The sequence below is a fragment of the Amphiura filiformis genome, chromosome 10, assembly GCF_039555335.1.
Source record: "Amphiura filiformis chromosome 10, Afil_fr2py, whole genome shotgun sequence".
Classification (NCBI taxonomy): Eukaryota; Metazoa; Echinodermata; class Ophiuroidea; order Amphilepidida; family Amphiuridae; genus Amphiura; species Amphiura filiformis.
Genome location: NC_092637.1, coordinates 45,784,659 through 45,804,189, shown reverse-complemented (window position 1 = coordinate 45,804,189; position 19,531 = coordinate 45,784,659). Strand labels below are relative to the sequence as shown.

At 37.8% G+C, this 19,531-nt stretch overlaps 1 protein-coding gene across 1 annotated transcript; it reads left to right on the top strand.

The window, feature by feature from the left end:
* The first annotated feature begins 173 nt into the window (after positions 1–173).
* On the top strand, positions 174–17,621 carry LOC140162940 (ribose-5-phosphate isomerase-like). The gene is made up of 8 exons (XM_072186254.1): positions 174–421; positions 2,345–2,405; positions 3,374–3,489; positions 8,204–8,268; positions 10,331–10,399; positions 12,044–12,185; positions 14,521–14,623; positions 16,040–17,621. The coding sequence occupies exons 1-8, from the start codon at positions 227–229 to the stop codon at positions 16,123–16,125; spliced, it is 837 nt and encodes a 278-aa protein (XP_072042355.1). The 5' UTR covers positions 174–226; the 3' UTR covers positions 16,126–17,621.
* The last annotated feature ends 1,910 nt before the right edge of the window (positions 17,622–19,531 follow it).

Genomic DNA, 19,531 nt, shown 5'->3' with positions numbered 1-19,531 from the left:
AAATAATGTTCCCGGAATTCCCTCAATAGAATGGTTAATAATTAACGCACTTGTGTTGATAAGGTGCTAGTTTTGATGATAAATGGTACTGCAACTTGTAAAGAAAATAATGGCGTAGAATAATTATTTTTTTACCTGTTTTTCATGTCGCTTTCGCTTTTTAATGAGTTATTTTTAGTGAGTTGAGGATCTCTATTGTCCCGCGGAATTCATTGTGTTTGGCCACATGGCTGGCACTTCCGTGTTGTTGCATTGCAGAAGTCTGTTGTGGATTGGCAGTCGTGGTGTCACATCTGGTGCCATTAATAATAATTTCAGTTTTGTATTGAAGCAATCAGTGAGAGATTTCTGTAGCAAAATGAGTGCTGCTGAATTGGCAAAAAAAGCTGCTGCCTGTGCGGCCGTGGATAACCATGTCACGGTAAGCTTATAATTATTTAATAAAGTTATTATCATGTTATTATAAAAATTTTACATGATTAATTTAATAAGCTTACAAAAAATTCATATTTTTTCATGTTTTATTTCATTAATTAGACAATAATACAACTGCTGTGCACCATCTTTTTGGAAGTCATCCCATTGTATGAAATCTGACTTTTGTTTTGGGCCAAGGTATTTTTCCTACAATCACAATGTCAATGTGAATGTCCGAGGAGAGTGCGGAATTAAAGGAGTATTTCGTGATCCTAGCATCCTCTTTTTATGACATGTTTCAGTAGATATATCATTATCCAGTTTCAGTTGATTCCGATTTTGCGTTTGCGAGTTATGTATGATTTTTACACTGCTCCATAGACAAAATTCAAAAAGTCAAATGTGTTGTAATTTCGTTCTGGTATACCAGAACGAAATTCAAATTTCACAATATCTTTGCTAAACGAATTAATCTGCAAGAAATTTTTTGTACGGTACATATGTATACAGTACACATATGTACAATGTAGCCAGAGGTTTCCAGTGATATAAAAATCTTAACTTTTTTTTGAGAAAAGGGGGGGGGGGATGATCATGATGCTGTGGATCACGAAATGCCCTTTTATTACAGCTTAATAACACTGAAGTAATAAAAAATTAACTTTTATTATGCACTACACACTATAAATCCCCATCAATTTTTTCAGTGTATTTTTGGGCCACTTTTTTTTTCTGAATGCAACAAACAAACAAAAAACCTAAAATGCAAATTTCAAAAGTTATGCACCTGGTATTAAAAAAAAAATTAAATTGATAACCAACTATTTTGAAATGACTTTTAGCCTAGTAAAATCTCAGCAACCAAGCTAAAATTGCTGCCAAAGATGTCAATTTATTCAAAATACTTGTAGCGTGGCCTAGCGGTTAAGGCATAGGACTGTGAACCCAAGGGTCCAGGGTTCGAATCCCAGGTCCGGCTCTTTGTGTCCTTGAGCAAGACACTTCACTCTACTTGCTTAGTGCTTGGAGGGCACTTTAAGCTGTCGGTCCCGTGTACATGCATATTTTCTCACATTAATGTAGTGTGCACGTTAAAGAACGTCTGAGGCTATTCGAAAAGAGCAGGGGATCATCCCGGTCATGTTGACTGTACTTCAAAATACACTCATCTACTCTAGGTTCCAGAGTAAAAAATAAGTACAGCTTGTCTGTACATGAGTGCGACAATACTCATACATATGAGGGAGGCACTTATAAGGAAGAAGAAGAAGAAGAAGAAGTGTGTGAGAATTTGAAAATTGCGTCTGAAATGGACTTCGTTCAGCCAATCTTCTTCATCTTCAGAAACCACGATCTAGCAACTCTTTTGGCGACCGTTCTTTTGTCATTTGTGCTCCTAAACAATCTACTAACTCACATTAAAAACTGTACTACTTTGGACTCTTTTAAATCTTTGTTAAAAACACATCTGTTTAATATCGTTTTTGCTGATGACTTGTACTAAGTGTAGAATGTTTTTCTTATTTAATATGGTATTTTGTATATTTTCTGTATTTGCTCTGCACGTTCCCCTTTGTGGTCATATTCTTGTTGTTGCGCAGTGAGCGGCTCTGATGGATACTTGCGCGTTATAAATTTCCATATTATTATTACCGTATATTAAATTTTGAAAAAAATAAGATCATTAAAATAAATGTAAACTTCTGAAAAAGGGTGTCATTGCCTCAAAAAAGAGGTCTATATTGACAGGCACATGACGGTAAATATACATGTATGGTGCCCAACCATCCGGGACCAAGCCCGCCCTCCTCTGCCTTTCTGTTCTACCTCCTGTCCTTTTTTTCTCTTCATTGTGTTTTTTTATTTTATTTTATTTTATTTTATTTTATTTTTTCATTTCATACTGTTTTATTGGGTTTTTTTACAGGATAATTGCATGCTGGGTGTTGGCAGCGGATCAACTATTGTATATGCTGTAGAAAGATTGGGTGAGTTTAAGAACTTAAGTCTTCCGGTGCGGTGTAGTGAAAACTTCATATAAATTGTTTGCCCAGTAAAACCTCTCTTAAACTGGCAGCAAAGCCAATTCTGAGTTTTATTCTTTATTTTTGTAACTTTCTTTCATTCAACTAAATGTGGTGTTAATAGGATGTCATCAGAGAAGATATATTACATTTCCCATAATGCATTTCTTTCATTTCAATTTTCTGTACTGATTTGCTATATCCAACATGTGGTCGATAGTGACAAAAAATTCCTCAACGAATAAAGCACCAGTTCTTGCAAAAGGTGTCTACATGTATTTCTAGACTATCAACCCATGTCTATTCTCAATATGAAAATAAAGGGAGACTGTACAAAGTGATAGGGGTGTAATTTGCCATATGAGGTGATGCATCGTATTGGAAAGGATTATGGGAAGGGTAATATATTTTCTCTGAGATCTATAAGGAACTCTAAAAAAATCTGGCTCAAAACATGATAATCATTTTTTTTAACATGCTTTATTTTTTTATTAGAGAAAGTCATGTAAAATCAGCCTTTTCTTGGTCAATTGATTTTCACAGAAATTTTGTGGGGAAAATTCAGAATATTTTCACAATTTGTTGCAACAAATCATCAAATTGTTGCCAGATTTTTCAAGCTTTCTGTTTTATTTTAGGGTCACTCCAGAAAAAAAAAATTGAAAATTGTCCACCTGTAAAAACAGAGTGGGTTTTTTTTTCTTCGCCTTACTCATAATTTTGCAGCCGGGAGTGAAAAATCAGGTACCCTACAGTTAAATTTCCTGCCCTGGTAATGTAATTTCAAGCTAGTAGCTGTGATGGGACCGTTTGAAAATCCCAACCTTGCAGCACATCATTTTCATGCTTGACCTAAAATTAATACTTTTGTAATGCACATATTTTTTATTTCTCATAATTATTTTCACATTTGTGCTTCAAACTTATCCCAGCTGACAGGGTGAAGACAGAGAACCTCAAGGTCCAATGTGTGCCAACTTCTTTCCAAGCAAGACAACTCATAATCAATCATGGACTTAATCTTAGTGATCTAGAAAGGACACCTGAGGTAAGTAAGACAGACACCAGACAAACAGAAAGACAGACAGACAAATAGGCACACAACTTGTCATCAATCATAGCCCTAATCTCAAATGAGCTAGAGAGGATGCCTGGGGTAAGACAGACAACAGACAAACAGAAAGAAAGAATCCCAGAAGACATGTCGAAGGTCATACAACAAGTACATATGACATAGTGCACAGTGATCCTAGCAGTAGGCGTAATAAGAGGCTTGGCGCCCTTATTAAGTCGAAGAGATGTGACCAGATGGGTGTTGCTCCACTGAAGGAAGGTGGGTTCCTACACTCTGACCCCAAGACCAAAGCTGCTATACTCAACCGGCAGTTTACATCTGTGTTTTCTGTTGACGACGGCTCTACTGTACCTGATCTAGATCACAAACAACATCCCTCCATGGACAGCATCACCGTAGACAGGAATGGTGTTACCAAGGTGCTCAGAAACCTGAAGCCCTTCTCAGCATCTGGACCCGATGGCATACCAACAAAGCTACTGAAAGAAACAGCAGAAGAAATCTCTCCTGTAGTGACTCTTCTATTTCAAGCTTCCATCGATCAAGGCAAGGTTCCATCCCAGTGGAAGAAAGCTCAGATTGTTCCGATCTTCAAGAAGGGCAGCCATTCTGATGCAGCCAACTACCGGCCAATCTCCCTCACTTCAGTCTTATGCAAGCTATGTGAGCATATCGTGCACTGTGCCGTTATTCGTCATCTCAACACATGTAAGATTCTATCTGACGACAACACGGATTTCGCCAACGAAGATCTTGCGAGACCCAGCTCATTGTCACCTTGGATGACCTGGCCAAAGGATTGGATAACAAATCCCAGACTGACGTGATTCTCCTAGACTACGAGAAGGCATTCGACAAGGTTTCGCATCGTCACCTACTGAAGAAAGTGGAACACTCACGGCGTCCATGGTAGTTCTCTCAACTGGATCAGAGACTTTCTTTCCAGCAGATCCCAATCAGTCGTAGTTGATGGCAGTAAGAGCCCTGAAGCACCTGTGACATCTGGTGTCCCACAGGGCAGCGTGCTAGGACCCCTGTTGTTTGTTATCTACATCAACGATCTACCTGATTGTGTCTCTGACTCCACAACAAGACTGTTCGCCGATGATAGCCTCATCTACCGGAACATCACATCTCCAGGGGACTCAGCTGATCTTCAACATGACCTTGACGCTCTCCAGAAGTGGGAATCTGACTGGCTAATGAGCTTCAACGAAACAAAGTGCCAAGTATTGCAGGTGACCAACAAGCGCAAGCCCACTCCAGCCCCTATTCCATCCATGGCCACACACTGGAGACTGTCAACTCAGCTAAGTATCTGGGCGTCCATCTTGATTCCAGACTGAGTTTCAACACTCATGTGGACACCGTCACCAAGAAGGCAAATTCAACCAAGGCTTTCCTGTCACGCAACATCAGCCACTGCAGTCAGAAAGTTAAGGAAGCAGCCTACACAACCTTCATCAGACCCACTGTGGAGTATGCAGCATCAGCTTGGGATACCCACACACAGCGCAATACAAAGAAGATCGAACAGGTGCAACGGAATTCTGCCCGTTTTGTCACAGGAATCTACGACAGAAAAAGTAGCGTCACCTCAATGCTCCGCAACCTGAACTGGACATCTCTCCAGGACCGGCGCCTTTGCAGTCGCCTACTGATGATGTACAAGATCAGATTTGACCTGGTTGATATCACATGGAACCAATACCTCATCCATCATTGTTCATCTACCAGAGGCCATTCATCCAGGTTCCTGCAACCCCACACCAACTCTTCAGTGTTTGCTAATTCATTCTTCCCACGCACCATCCGGGATTGGAACAAGCTCCCAGTGGATCCAGCAAACTACCAATCTCTCGACAGCTTTAAGACCATGTTGAGGGATTCTCCACTGAAGTAGTCTCATCACCAGCCTAGTTTTTACTCGCACATCTGTATATATTTTGCACCTGTCTTCAGTTTCATGCTACGTTATTGTTCCGGCCCATGCACACCACGCAGTGCGCCTGTTCTCACTCATGTGAGCATTGCACTTTTAAGGAAGGAAGGAAAGACAGACAAATAGACAAATAGGTAGACAACTCATTATCAATCATGGACTTAATCTCAGTGATCTAGAGAGGATAGAATTAAGACAGACACCTACAAACGGACAGAGTGACAAATAGGCAGGCAACTCATTAACCATAACCCAAAAGTTAGGGTTAAGGTGTGGGTTAGGGTTAGGCTAAGGTAGGCACCGGAGTTTCGCGTGATCGCGCAAAAAGCGCAAAAAATTTTGGGGGTCCATCGCGATTTTGGTGGTCCATCGTGAATTTTGAGAATTTTGCCAAACACACTACTTTTCAATGTAAATTCACCAATATTTACTGTTTACGCGAGTCCAGACCAGCACAATATCCTCCCCGGAAGCCCTTCCGTGATATGCAAATGTCCGATTTTTTTCCATGACGTGTTACCATGTGTGGTAGTTGATTCTTTACATCGATAGTATGTATGAGTGACGTCATTAATCATATGCATAATTGATTGAGCGAAGAAGGGTAGGATATAAGGCACACGAGATACGAATCAGTTCATGACAAAAACAACAACATTTGGATGCCAAAAAAGTACAGTTATGCATTAAAATGTTTATTTTACAGTACAGTAGTAGCTTTTCACATAAAATTTGCATTGTTCACATAATGTATCGACTATCAACTTCATGGAGAGAAAAACGTCGGACTAGCACATGTATGTGAAATAGGTGCAGAATTCGGCATACTTGATTTACTTCGAATTGTGTGTCGGACGTCATCAATGGATACAAAAGTGGTGGAAAACGATTTTCGCTTTTTGACTTGAATTTTCACGCATTTTCGCTTTATAAAAAACCGCTCGCAGCGCATTTTGCCGCTTTTAAATCGCGCTTGAAACTCCGGTGCCTAGGCTAAGGTACTAGTGAACTTTCAGACTGTAATTGCAGTCATCAGGACTAACACACCCAACACCAAGGTTTACTGAAGAGTCTGGTTCAAATGCCACTGGAAATTGAGATGAGCACTTCAGATTGTGAGCATTACTCTGACATGACCATTATCTTTTAAATAAAGATAAATCAGTTAAGGGGGTACTACACCCTTGGTCAATTTTGTGCCTATTTTTGCATTTTTCTCAAAAATTATAGTACATTGGTGACACGTAAGATATGTATATTATAGGGGCAAGGACTACATCTACTGCACTGAAAATTCAGCAACTCAAGGCAAGTAGTTATTGATTTATTGATCAAATATTGGTTTTCCCTCATTTTTGACTGTAACTCCACAACTGTTGTCTGTGCTGAAATAAAATTGCCAGTGCAGTAGTTGTAGTCCTTGCCCCTATAATATGTATATCTTACTTGTCACAAATGCGCTATAATTTTTGAGAAAAATGCAAAAATAGGCACAAAATTGGGCAGGGGTGTAGTACCCCCCCTTAAGCTTTTAAAGAGGACAGTCTGATTTCAGCTTGGATGTATAGCCTTGCCCCACTCCCCATCCATAGTATTGCAATCTAGGTTATGATATGAGAGCCACAAATTTGTACTTGAAGTTGAAAGCTCCACATTGTCACAAAACTATGTCAAAATAATGGCTTAATTCACTCCAGGTACATTTTGGCTAACAAACTCCAAACAGAACATATTTCAGCAGCAATATTTTTTGAGGGTTAATGAGAAAAATATTAATTTTTAAAGAGAAAAATTGGGACAGAGGCTTGAACCGTCATCAAACATTTAAGTAAATAGATACAAATCTTGTTCAAAGCTCTCTGAATTTTTTTAAACAAAAAGAAAATATTATGTACCTACCTTACCTATCCTCATCGGAAATGGCCTATAAGTCTCCTCTTTCAGCTGTCCCTGTCTGTAGCTATTGGCTTGGCTTTGTACCATGACTTCCACTCCAGATTCTTCCTTTCATTTTCCATTTTCCGTTATCGCATCCAGGGGGAACGAGTTGGCGAGCGGTAGTTCCTCGCCTTGCACCACTGAGGTCCCGGTTCAAGCCCTGGCACGCCCAAGGACTCATGTGCACTTGGTTTATCCCGATTCCATGCTCGCTCTCACAGGTTTTCTTTGGGATATCAAATTTCCTTCACCCAATGGAATTTGGGGAGCTGCACAGATAATTGGTGGATGTTACAATCTAAATGCGGATAGGTGTGCGCCGTTCGGCAGCAACTGGCCTAGTTGATGCGATCTTGATTGTGATGATTCACCATTGCAGCGAAATTACAGCACTTTGAGCCCTTTAAGATCTGGAGAAAGGCGCTTTATAAATCCAAAATTTATTATAAAAATATTTATTATTGTCTGCCTCCACATTGTCTTTGGGCAACCAACTTTCATTCTGCCTTTTGCATCCCAGGAAATGTGATGTTCATAAGGGGGAAAATATCCAATATAATATGATTTTGTCCAATTTGAAATTTGTGTTCTTATTTATATTACCAACTTGTCCAGCAACTTCTCAGCATTCACTACTTTGAAGCTGAAGCTTGGTTGCAAAAGTTCAATTGCCGTCTTCTGGCCTGATCAGATCATATTTTTGCATCATATTTCAGCAATCAAGTTGGATTGGTTGACACTAACACAAGACTGTGATAATATAATTACCGTTTCTTGAAACTTGATCATTTGTTTGTCTGTTTACAGTTAGATGTAGCTATTGATGGTGCTGATGAAGTAGATGACCAAATGAACCTAATCAAAGGTGGAGGGTAAGTTGAGATGTACACTGTATATGCAATGCAGCCAGTCAAACATCTTAAGTCATTACAATCGCAAATTTCCAATTTGCGAGTGTTCTGTCAAAACTTTTAACGAGCCATCGTAGCCATATGCTTTAAGCCAATGTGACCATATTTGGTCACAAGGACCATTGAGTGGGGGCACAAATGTTACATGACCAACTCGGGGTCAAAGGTCATCCAAAGGTCATTATGACCAAAATGTGATTTTCACTAAAAATGCTTCTTCTTCCACAAATTACATAACACAATGTCGTCACTTGCATACCTGCATCGCCTTTAGCCAGTGTCTAAAAGTTGTACAAAGAATTGGGGTCAAAGGTCATTAAGGGGATAAAATCTTACAATTGCATTATCTCAACATCCGTAAGGGGTATGGGGCTCAAACTCAGAGACAACAAATCTCATGACCAGGGAAACATTTTACAGGGGTCAGGTCAAAGGTCATGCAGAGGTCAAATTTAAGAAATGCATTTTCTGTACATCTGTAATGGGTATGCGGACTCAAACTCTGTGACAACAAACTTATTGACCAGGGGAATATTTTGGAACACTTTGCAGTGGTCAGGTCAAAGGTTATCTTGGGTCAAATCTTACAATTTCCTTTTCTGGACATCTGTAAGGGATATGGGGCTCAAACTCAGTGACAACAAATCTCATGACCAGGGGAACATTTTGTAGGGGTCAGGTCAAAGGTCAAATTTTAGAAATGCATTTTTTGGACATCTGTAAGGGGTACGAGGCTCAAACTCGGTGACAACAAACTTAATGACCAGGGGGAATATGTTGGAACACTTTGCAGGGTCAGGTCAAAGGTTACCTGGGGTCAAATCTTATACCGTAATTTCATTGTCTGTAAGGGGTATGGGGCTTAATTTCGGTGACAACAAACCTCGTGACCCGGGAAACATTAAGGTCAAAGGTCAGGTCAAACGGCCATTAAAGGGTTACATGCCTTGCGATTGTCTGCGCTCTGTGAGCGCAAATTATCTCTAGTTTTTTGTTTGTTTTTTTGTTTCATTTGAATTTTTCCAGGAGACCCCAATGTCCAGTAATCTGGCATGAGCTTTTGTCCAGAACTGTCCATAAAGCGGATTATCTAAAGGTTTTCACAGACTTTTGGAGTGCTAAAGTTCATAATTATGTAGACAAATCCAATTTCTACTCACGGTTTAGACAGTTTCATCACCCAGTTTTGGGCGACTTCTTCAGTAATGCGATGATTCATCTACTCTCCCACGAAATTTCTCATTCTTCGGGTGCAGTTCTTAATAACGGATCATACATGTGATTTAGAGAGTAGATGCCCTTGTCACGGTTGATAGTTTCAGTGCCCCTCTTGCTGAGAGGGGCACGGAGAGTAGGCGGATCATTACTGAAGAAGTCGCTGACCTGGGTGATGAAACTCTCTAAACCATGAGTAGAAATTGGATTTTCCTTCATAAATTATGAACTTTATGACTTTATACAATCCTGATGAATCTATTCCAAGATTTCGGGAGTGCATAAATGTCTAAATCAACACAATCTGTTAAAAAATGTCCAGGAAGCCTCCCTTCCACCGCCACCACTGCCCATATTAAAGCAATAATTCATGTATACAATTTCTTTTATAGTTTTATTTTTTGTTATTTATAACCAAAGGGTTTTGAGCCTTGAAGATAAGGCAGACATACCCATACCCCCATCCTACCCCCAACACACACACCCCATCCTACCCTGACCCTACTGCCAAAGTGGCAGTGTTTTCAATGTCAGTTGGGTTTAATAAGTAAAAATTGTATTTTTTTTACATTAAATATAACATAAGCCCCCTGGTTGTCTCCCTCCCATCAGAACATAAAAATCACAGAAAATTATATGGAGTAGAAATGCTAATTTTAGGCAAAAGTGTAGATTGTTGGCCCTCGCCATTTGATTCAATTTCCCACCCGCCCCCGATAAATTTCTAATGATGTGCTGACAAAATGAAGGATGAAGAAGATAAAATATAAAGAGCAAATTAATTTTGATCCCATTCTATGTATTTCAGAGGGTGTTTAACACAAGAGAAGATAGTAGCAGTGAATGCCAAGTATTTTGTAGTGATTGCAGATTATAGGTAAGTGTACAGAAAATCGTATGTACTGCCTTTCCTTAGGACAAATAGGGAAATAACCAAAATTTTTCTTTCTTAAAGCCTTAATGTACGATCTTTTTAATTTTTTAGATTTTTCTTTTTTTCTTCCAAAATGATAATATGCAATCATGAAAGTTCCCAATACATTTGGACGCGTAAAACATTGGGAATTTGCAAAGAAACAACATCATAAACTTCACCTCTATCACTCGAAACATCTCGCACTATTTGGATTAGGACAGCGAGTGCGGCCTCAGAGTTAGTCTCCTCTGGCGGCCAGTTTGGTTATGCTCCCTCCACATGTGGAGGGAGCGTAACTAAACTAGTTTTGTAGGAGACTACGGTTTATGATTGTGGTCGACATAAAATCATAATCTAAAAAATTATGATTTTATGTCGGACCAACAGAAAATCATCCCGTTTTCCTACAAATAGGGCGAATTTGACAGTGTGCTCATAGATTTAAGTTAGAACATGTGTAAGTATTACAAATATGCCAAAAATCGGGTTTGAAAAAATAAAGGTAAATTCTGAAAAAGATCGTACATTAAGGCTTTAAATTGAAAATTAGTTTTAAAAAAATGCACATTGATATTTCATATGTTATGCCAGTAATATTGTTTTTAACACACAGCTGGCACAACAAGCTAAATCATCATGCCTATTTATATAGTGCCATTATTATTAAACATGTACATCTACATGAAATTAATTGGCCTGAAATGCGCCAGCTGTAAATATGTTATAATTGATAGAGCAAAGTTACTATGAGATGATAAGATTAATGGAGCACTTAAGTTGTGAAAGAATTTTGTCTACAAGCATATGCCTCCATACTATCTTTGATGCCTCTAATTAAGGTTAAAGCCATAATGTGTGATTTTCTCCACAGCGATGCCCTCAATTTTTCTTGGAATTTCTACCCTTTGTATGATTGTAATGCCCAATGGTGTACTAAAATACCACATGAAAGATGAAGCCTGAAATGCTTTAATTACAGTAAAATTTAAGTTTTTATATTATATCTGGAGATCTCCGGTTTTATTCTGAGTTCACGGATCGAGTGGTTCCTAAACACATCGCATGCATGTGCATCATTGAATCAGTGACGTATAAGCATTGTGCACATCGCTATTCGTCTTGACGTATAAACTGTGTGCATATCGCTATTCGACGTATTTGTCTTAGATCTTGTTTGTACATGTATATCCTAGCTGCATGAAGCTCCGCCAATAATCATAATAATAATATGATCGGTGAGCTAATACACGCATTGTAGCTAGGCACTGGAATTTTCTTGATTTTACCTCATTTGTTTGGCTCAAAATTAAAAAGGACAATGTGATCAGTGAAAACTAACATTTAAATAGGAATCTATTCTTTATGCAAATCACACATTATTGCTTTAATTTTTTGATGAAATAGATGAAAGGCAGATACCTTCCACAAAAACATTACAAAAGGTTGGTCTTACAATAATACATGTTTGTACAGCTGCCTGTATCAGTAATATAGTTACTCAAACTACAAATAATGCTTTGTGGATGGTGTTTACTTTCATCTCTTTCGTTAAAACAAACCAACCCTCATGAGAAATTGGTAATAATTTAATTTTTTAACTTTCAGAAAGCGTTCAAAAGTTCTTGGAGAGCAGTGGAAGAAAGGAGTTCCTATTGAAGTGATACCGATGGCCTACAAACCAGTCATAAGCCAACTTTGTATGCAGTTTGGAGGCAAAGCAGAACTCAGGATGGCAAAAGCTAAAGCTGTATGTATTGATAATTTATCCATGAATTTATTTAATCAATTGCCCTGCAAAAGTTTGAGACTATCAAAATAAACTATAAACTTTAATAACACGTACAGCACTAGCAAACTTAAAACCTGCGTTACTCATTCAGTGGATAATACAAGTATGCCCAGTTTCATACATGCATTGTGCTACATTCGATTTAAAATCCACACTATCTTCCACAGGGGAAGTATGAATTTCAAATGGAATGACACATTATGAAGCTCCATTTGAATTTCATACTCCCTCTGAGAAAGATTCAGCCTGAATCTAACACTGAGTGAGGGTTAAATGGATTCCATTTGAAATTCATACTCGCTCTGTGGAAGATATTTCCAAAATCTTCCACATGGGTAGTGTGTATTTCAAATTGAATAGCCCTTGTCATGCCAGTAGTTAGCTAGACAGTCAGCTACCTGGATCACATTAAGCCATCTGGAATATCAACAGCCCCTTTTTTGAGGTCAACTTTATGTAGTTTGGTATATTATGCGAGAATTGTCTTGGGGGCAGAAAGAGGCATGTTTGAAAATTGAGTTAAAAAACTATAATTATTACCTAATACAACCATTAGGCTATCATATACTGAAAATGCCAAAGGTCTAGCATACTTGGTTCTTAAGGTGGTTATGGAGGCATTATGAAAGTGCTCTATGCATGTTTTAAACAGTTTAATTGAGTAGAGCAAAGCACACTTATCAATATGACTTTTGTTTGAAGCAGATCGGACATACGGTTTTCAAAATATGTCAATTTATATTTTCTTTATATCTTATTTTTTTTATCAATAATCAATAAAGTTAATGAGCTAAAATGACTGGAGAAGCTCATTAACATATAATTTTTGCCAATATTTTGCTAAAAATCCATGCATATATGTTCAGGGTACTTTTATTTTGCATATTTGCATAATTAATTAGCATTTATGCAAATTAGCTAATTAATTATGCATATATGCAAATTAGAGGGCGGCTTCACTATATAATACATTAGAACATATTAGAAACACTTTGACCAAGTTTCAAGGCAAAAGTATGCAAAATAAAAGTACCCTGAACATTTATGCATTGTTTTTTAGCAAAATATTGGCAAAAATTTACATATTAATGAGCCTTTCCAGTCTTTTTAGCTCATTAACTATAGGATACAAAGAACATATAAATTGATGTATTTTGAAAACTATATGTCCGATCTGCTCCAAACAAAAGGTTTATTGATCAGTGTGCTTTACCCTACTCAATTAGTCTGTTTAAAACATGCTCAAAGCATTTCCTAATTTCTAGAAAATGCATCCAATATCACCTTAAAGGAGTATTTCGTGATCCTAGCATCCTCTATTTATGTCATTTTTCACTAGATATCTATGAAAAACACCTATTCCCAAAGTTTCAGTTGCTTCCGATTTTGCGTTTGCGAGTTATGCATGATTATTTTCACGATATCTTTGCTAAACGAATTAATCTGCAAGAAATATTTTGTACATATACATTATGTAGCCAGAGGTTTCCAGTGATATAAAAATCTCAACTTTTTTTGAGAAAAGTGGAGGGATGAGGCTGTGGATCACGAAATACCCCTTTAAGTTGTGAAGTTTTAAATTTAAAGTGTATTTTCTTATGTATTTTATGTATATTTTTGCCTCAATTTCAAATTGGCCCCCTTGGGCCAGTTGTCACATTGTAGTCAAAACTTCTGAAATTTGCCAACAATTTCTGGATATTAGATAAAAACTACCAATTTGTTTCAATTTTTTGGAAAAGTGAGATAGCGATGGATCTCCTTTTTTATTGCATTCCGAGGTACCTACTTAATACCCAAACCAAACTTGAATACCCCTCCCCGGGATAAAACATGCCCCAGCTGAGGACCAGACAAAGAAACTACTGTCAGTGTCAGAATTCAAAAACTACTGTCAGTGTCAGAATTCAAAAACTACTGTCAGTGTCAGAATTCAAAAACTACTGTCAGTGTCAGAATTCAAAAATTTAAGCATTGCAATGAATGCATTGGGCTATTCCAGTTAAAATCCACACTACCCCTGTGGAAGATTTTGAAAATATCTTCTACAGAGGGAGTTTGAATTACAAATGGAATGAATACATTTGCAGCTCCATTTGAAATTCATCACCCTCCCTCTGTGGAAGATTCAGGTTGGAATCTCTTTCAGAGGGTGTATGAAATTCAAATGGAGCTGCCTAATGTGTTCATTCCATTTAGAATTCATACTCCCCCTATGGAAGATACTTCCAAAATCTTTCAGAGGTAGTGTGGATTTTATTGGAATAGCACATTCTTCCTTCTTGTTTTACAGGGACCAGTCGTGACAGATAATGGTAATTTCATCATAGACTGGCAGTTTGATGCAGTACCAGAAAACTGGAAATCGGTCAACCAAGAGATCACATTAATACCAGGTAAAACTTACTTCATTGTTTCAGAGGGGACATTTCATCCATGTTTGTCACTGGGAGAAGAAGTCTGATACTTGTGTACCTCAGAATCTATATGTGACACGATCAAGGGAAATGAGTCGAATGTCACTAATATGATTTTGAGATATTGGTCAAGAAAGCGTTCAAATTCTTTTGTTTTATATTGTTTTCCACGCTTGATAAATTGATGTAACTTTGTAAAGAAAAGTCGTAACAACGGTTTTCAGTTTCTGAAAACTCTATGTCCTCTATAGAAAAATATGTAAAACTCATTTTCGACCAGGGTCAACATGTGATTCATTCCCCTTGATCATGTCACACATGGCTTAGCCATGAAGATCAACTGTATGTGTAGTAATAATGGATTAGCCAACTGATAGTAGCACTGGTGTAATATCTGACAAATTCAATACCGTAAGTTGAGTGTCACTGAGCGAGGTCGCGAAGTTGGAACACTAGACCTGTATCTGCATCAGCCCGATTCAAACATGCTCAGAGGCAAGCCTTGAAATAGCGGACTGGATCCAGGAGCAATTTGTTTTTGAACATTACTCCTGATTTACTGGGATTTTAGAATCAAAAATTCTGAAGAAACAGGAGCAATTTTCAAAGAGTAAATCCTTTACGGCATATACAATACAGCATACCAGCACAACTGCATCAAGTGCAAAACTGGAACCAGGAGCAATATGTGTTGTAGAAAATTGCTCCTTTGAGTTTTACAAAGACCAGGAGCAATTGGTAGCATTACGAGGGCAAATTTGCTCCCGCACCCGTTTATTTCAAGACTTGCTCAGAGGGCACAGGCAAGGGACATTTCAATCTATGTGTTATTATACATGTATGAAAAGTTCAGATTCAAAATATGCAATATACGCCATTTTCAAACTTCTTGCCTTAAGGTTGCCAACATCTGCCCTGCAACTTTTTTTTTCTGCATCAAATTTCTTAAATGGCTGTATTTTCTGGTGAAAGACAAAATATTGGACGCAAAAGGCCTGAAATTTTTTTAGTTGTGCCCAAATGTATGGGGGGCTTTCATTTTTGGAACCGTGTATTTTCACAGAGACATGTTTTGAGACTAGGTACACAAAATTTGTTTGCTATAGTGCCGTATGATGCACTCTACTGTGCATATTACGCGGATTGCAAGTGAATCCAATAGTCACTATCAGCACACTCCGCATATTTTTGTAACAGCTTTTCTGATTGGCTGCTATTTATAGGAGTTTATCAAATATTTCCAATGTGCAACTATATGTAATCTAATTTGATAATTTATTTGTTTACAATACAACTTCATCGTGTTCACATATTTTTGTTTCTTCCTTTATATTATTGGCCACTTTATTCTAGGAGTATTAATTTCTTTTTATTTCCTATTCTTTCTTTGCGCAGGTGTTGTGGAGACAGGGCTCTTTGTCAACATGGCCAAGAAAGTCTACTTTGGAATGGATGATGGAACTGTATCCATTAAAGAATGAACTATCAACTTTGACCTTTGACATATTACTCGTTATATGTTACAAAAGAGACTTGATTCTTCAATAACATGACTAAGAAAAGGATGTTGTCTTTGAAAGTCGTTTGGTATTGAATCATAGAACAGTCTTTGTCAACTTTGAATACCCAGAGAGACAACATTCCTCATTAGCATATGGCTAATAGTATCTCTTTGGGAACACATATGGGAAGAGAATGTCGTCTGCTAACTTTGACAGTCGAAATTTTTCACATTTGATTAGTCCCAGCAAACACAAAAATGTTTTTAAAAGGTGATTTTGATTTAAACTTTTGATCCAAACACAAAGAATTAATTCCTACCTCGAAATTTTCAGATGGTACTCCATCTTTCATCAGCGAGTGTTTTCCTTGACCTTTGACCTGATAACAGACTCGTAGACTCCTGAAAGTTAATTCTTTGTGTTTGGATCAAAAGTTTAAATCAAAACCATGATTTATACCAACACAGAACGTTTTTAAAAGGTGTTATAATTATAGGTTAATGAACGCATATTACTTGTTGGGGAGAGAAATGGCAAAATAATGCATGCGCGCTGATGATGATGCGTCTAATGCACGAGCCCCGAAGGCAAGTGCATTGTTTTGTCTAATTTCTCGAGCAACAAGTAATACGCGTTCATTAACCTATTTCATACACGAAATATAACCAAATTATCACTGAAAGTGTTGCAAATTATACAAACAAATATAAATGCATCAACCCGCAAGAAAAATGAATGCGTCCAAAAGCACTATGCGTAATGCGCGCCCGTGCATATATACACAATCAATGCATGGTTTGGGTTTTTCTAACGCTTGCTCTGATTGGTTCTCGGTATATAAGGGTGTATGAAACATGGTTTGGTTTTGATCAAAACATTATTTCAATATTATTAAAATGTGTTATACCCTTAATATGACCTGATATTTAAACGATTTTTGTAAAAGTCTTGTGTCTGCTGGGACTAAAACTTATGTGTTTGCTGTGACTATGAGTTGATCCTTCATTGTGACATGTTGGCGGCATAAAACCAGAACTGGTTGCGATATTCAAACTGTTTGTCTTGAGTTTAAAGGGGCATTGTGAGATTTCACAAAAATTGTGTTCGGTTTTAAAGCAATCTTATACTTCATATGCATATATGTATTATAAAGGTTCACACTGTGCTTGGCCACAAGAATATCTTAAATGTATTGAAGTTGTGTAGGTCTTATGCTGGTTTCATACTCTCATGCTGCTGCTGAGCGGCGTGACGCTTTATCATGCTGTGTGATTTTTTCTGCAAGTGGCAGTCACCAAGCGACCTGTCATTCAGTGGCAGCGACATGTCTCTGAAATCCAGTGCCGATCTTTCCACATTTGCCAAAAATCATATATCGTCAACCTGCTACGCTAAATGCCTAAGTCATTTTTACATGTTTCTCATTTGCAATGTTAATTTTCTGAGTAATAAACCCATAATTCATCAAATTTCCAGCCGCATTCTTCATTAACTTCAAAAGAGATGTATTCCACAAGTTAATGAAAAATGCGGCTGGAAATTTGATGAATTATGGGTTTATTACTCAGAAAATTAAAATTGCAAATGAGAAACATGTTAGAATGACTTCGGCATTTAGCGTAGCATGTTGACGATATTCTGTGCCATACGTAAGCAGCAGCAATGCTCCTGAGTTGATTTGAAGTCAACTCTAAGTGATATGCAGGGGTCGATTTAGCCGCTGGCCCTGGCCAGTAGTTTTCTCGGCGGGCCAGGAGATTTTCCGTCTGGATGGGCCAGTTGGGATTTTGGCATTATTATGAATTATGAATTGATGACATGTTATAATATTAGAAATATGATGAAGTAGTATCTGGGCCAGTGGATTATTGCTGCTTATGTCTACCTCTGTAATTTGCCGCTTGGGTAACGCGATTGAGTGATCGATATATCGGCTTGCCACTAGTTACAGCTGCCATTGCCGGCCTGATTGTGTACTGATGGAAAAATCATCATCAAAGCATCATGCAACATGACAGTATGTAACCAGCATTAGTCTTTGTAGTTGTTCAAGTATGCTTAGAGGGCACAAGGCATGGATATTCCAATCTAGGTTTTATTAATCTGTGGGTATACACATAACAAAATTGTCCACTATTGGTATTGCCGGTATATTTCAAGTCATTTGTAAAAATATACCATAAAACCTTGTCTACAAGCAGAGTGCTTCTGATGAAAGCTAAATTAATCCAGGCGCCATGAGCAAATAAATTACAGATCCAAGCATATACAAACAAGTACTATTGTAAGACAAATCTATTGTATTGGCATATTAAAGCTTGTTTCGTATTAATTTAGCTTTCATCAAAAACACTATAATTATATGCTTGTAGACGAGGTTTTACGGTATATATAAACACACAAAATAAGAATGAAAACATGCTCAATGTGGCAATAAAACCAAAACATATGACCCATTCCATGTCAACTCCAGGGATGTGCACATGCAGCACCTCTTCAATTTTTTCTTTTTCTGTGTGGTGGTAGATATTGATGAGAAAGTAAAATCCGAAAATTTGAGCTTCATACTTCATTTCGTTTTCCCGTGGCATCAATTTGAAATTTAGGGGGTCAGCGTAAAAATGTGTCGCATAATGCGAAAGACAACGTTTGGAGGTCCATAAATGTAAAAAGGGAACCCTTTACAACTTTGAAAAGTATGTATCCTGGGGTACTTATTTGTGTAGAATTCAAATCTGGCATCAGAAAACTTGTAACTCCTTTACTTTAAAAGATATAGGGCCCTCAAAATGCAACTTCGTCCATCAGGACCAACTTTGGGGGTCAGAACTCCAAAAGTAAAAATAATTTTATTGTCCATTTTTTGCCAGTCAGAGCCCTTTGGTAGGACATTACTCTTATCAATATTGAGCTTAATACTTTTAGCTGAGATATTACCTATGCAAAACCCCAATTGTACATTTTTGTACATTTTGACCCCCCTGAAAACCAATGTCAGACATTTTGATCCACCATCAACTTCAGGTATGTTGAAGATATGTCCTTGGAGAACATTTCTGAGAGATATTGGCTTTGGGACTCGATGGCTTCAGCACATCAGGTAGGTTTGCATTCTCCATAGAGTTGTACGTAAGTCATTATACATGCGAAATCAAAAATGTGTACAACTCTATGGAGAATGCAAACCTAAGTGATGTGCTGAAGCCATCGAGTCCCAAAGCCAATATCTCTCAGAAATGTTCTCCAAGGACATATCTTCAACATACCTGAAGTTGATGGTGGGGCAACATGTCTGACATTGGTTTTCAGGGGGGTCAAAATGTACAAAAATTGTACAATTGGGGTTTTACATGGGTAATATCTCAGCTAAAAGTATTCTAATAGG

Coding starts and splice junctions, on each gene's coding strand:
- LOC140162940 (XM_072186254.1), top strand. CDS start 227: ATGGCTGGCACTTCCGTGTTGTTGCATTGCAGAAGTCTGTTGTGGATT. Junction 422..2,344: donor CCGTGGATAACCATGTCACG/GTAAGCTTATAA, acceptor GTTTTTTTACAG/GATAATTGCATGCTGGGTGT. Junction 3,490..8,203: donor ATCTAGAAAGGACACCTGAG/GTAAGTAAGACA, acceptor GTCTGTTTACAG/TTAGATGTAGCTATTGATGG.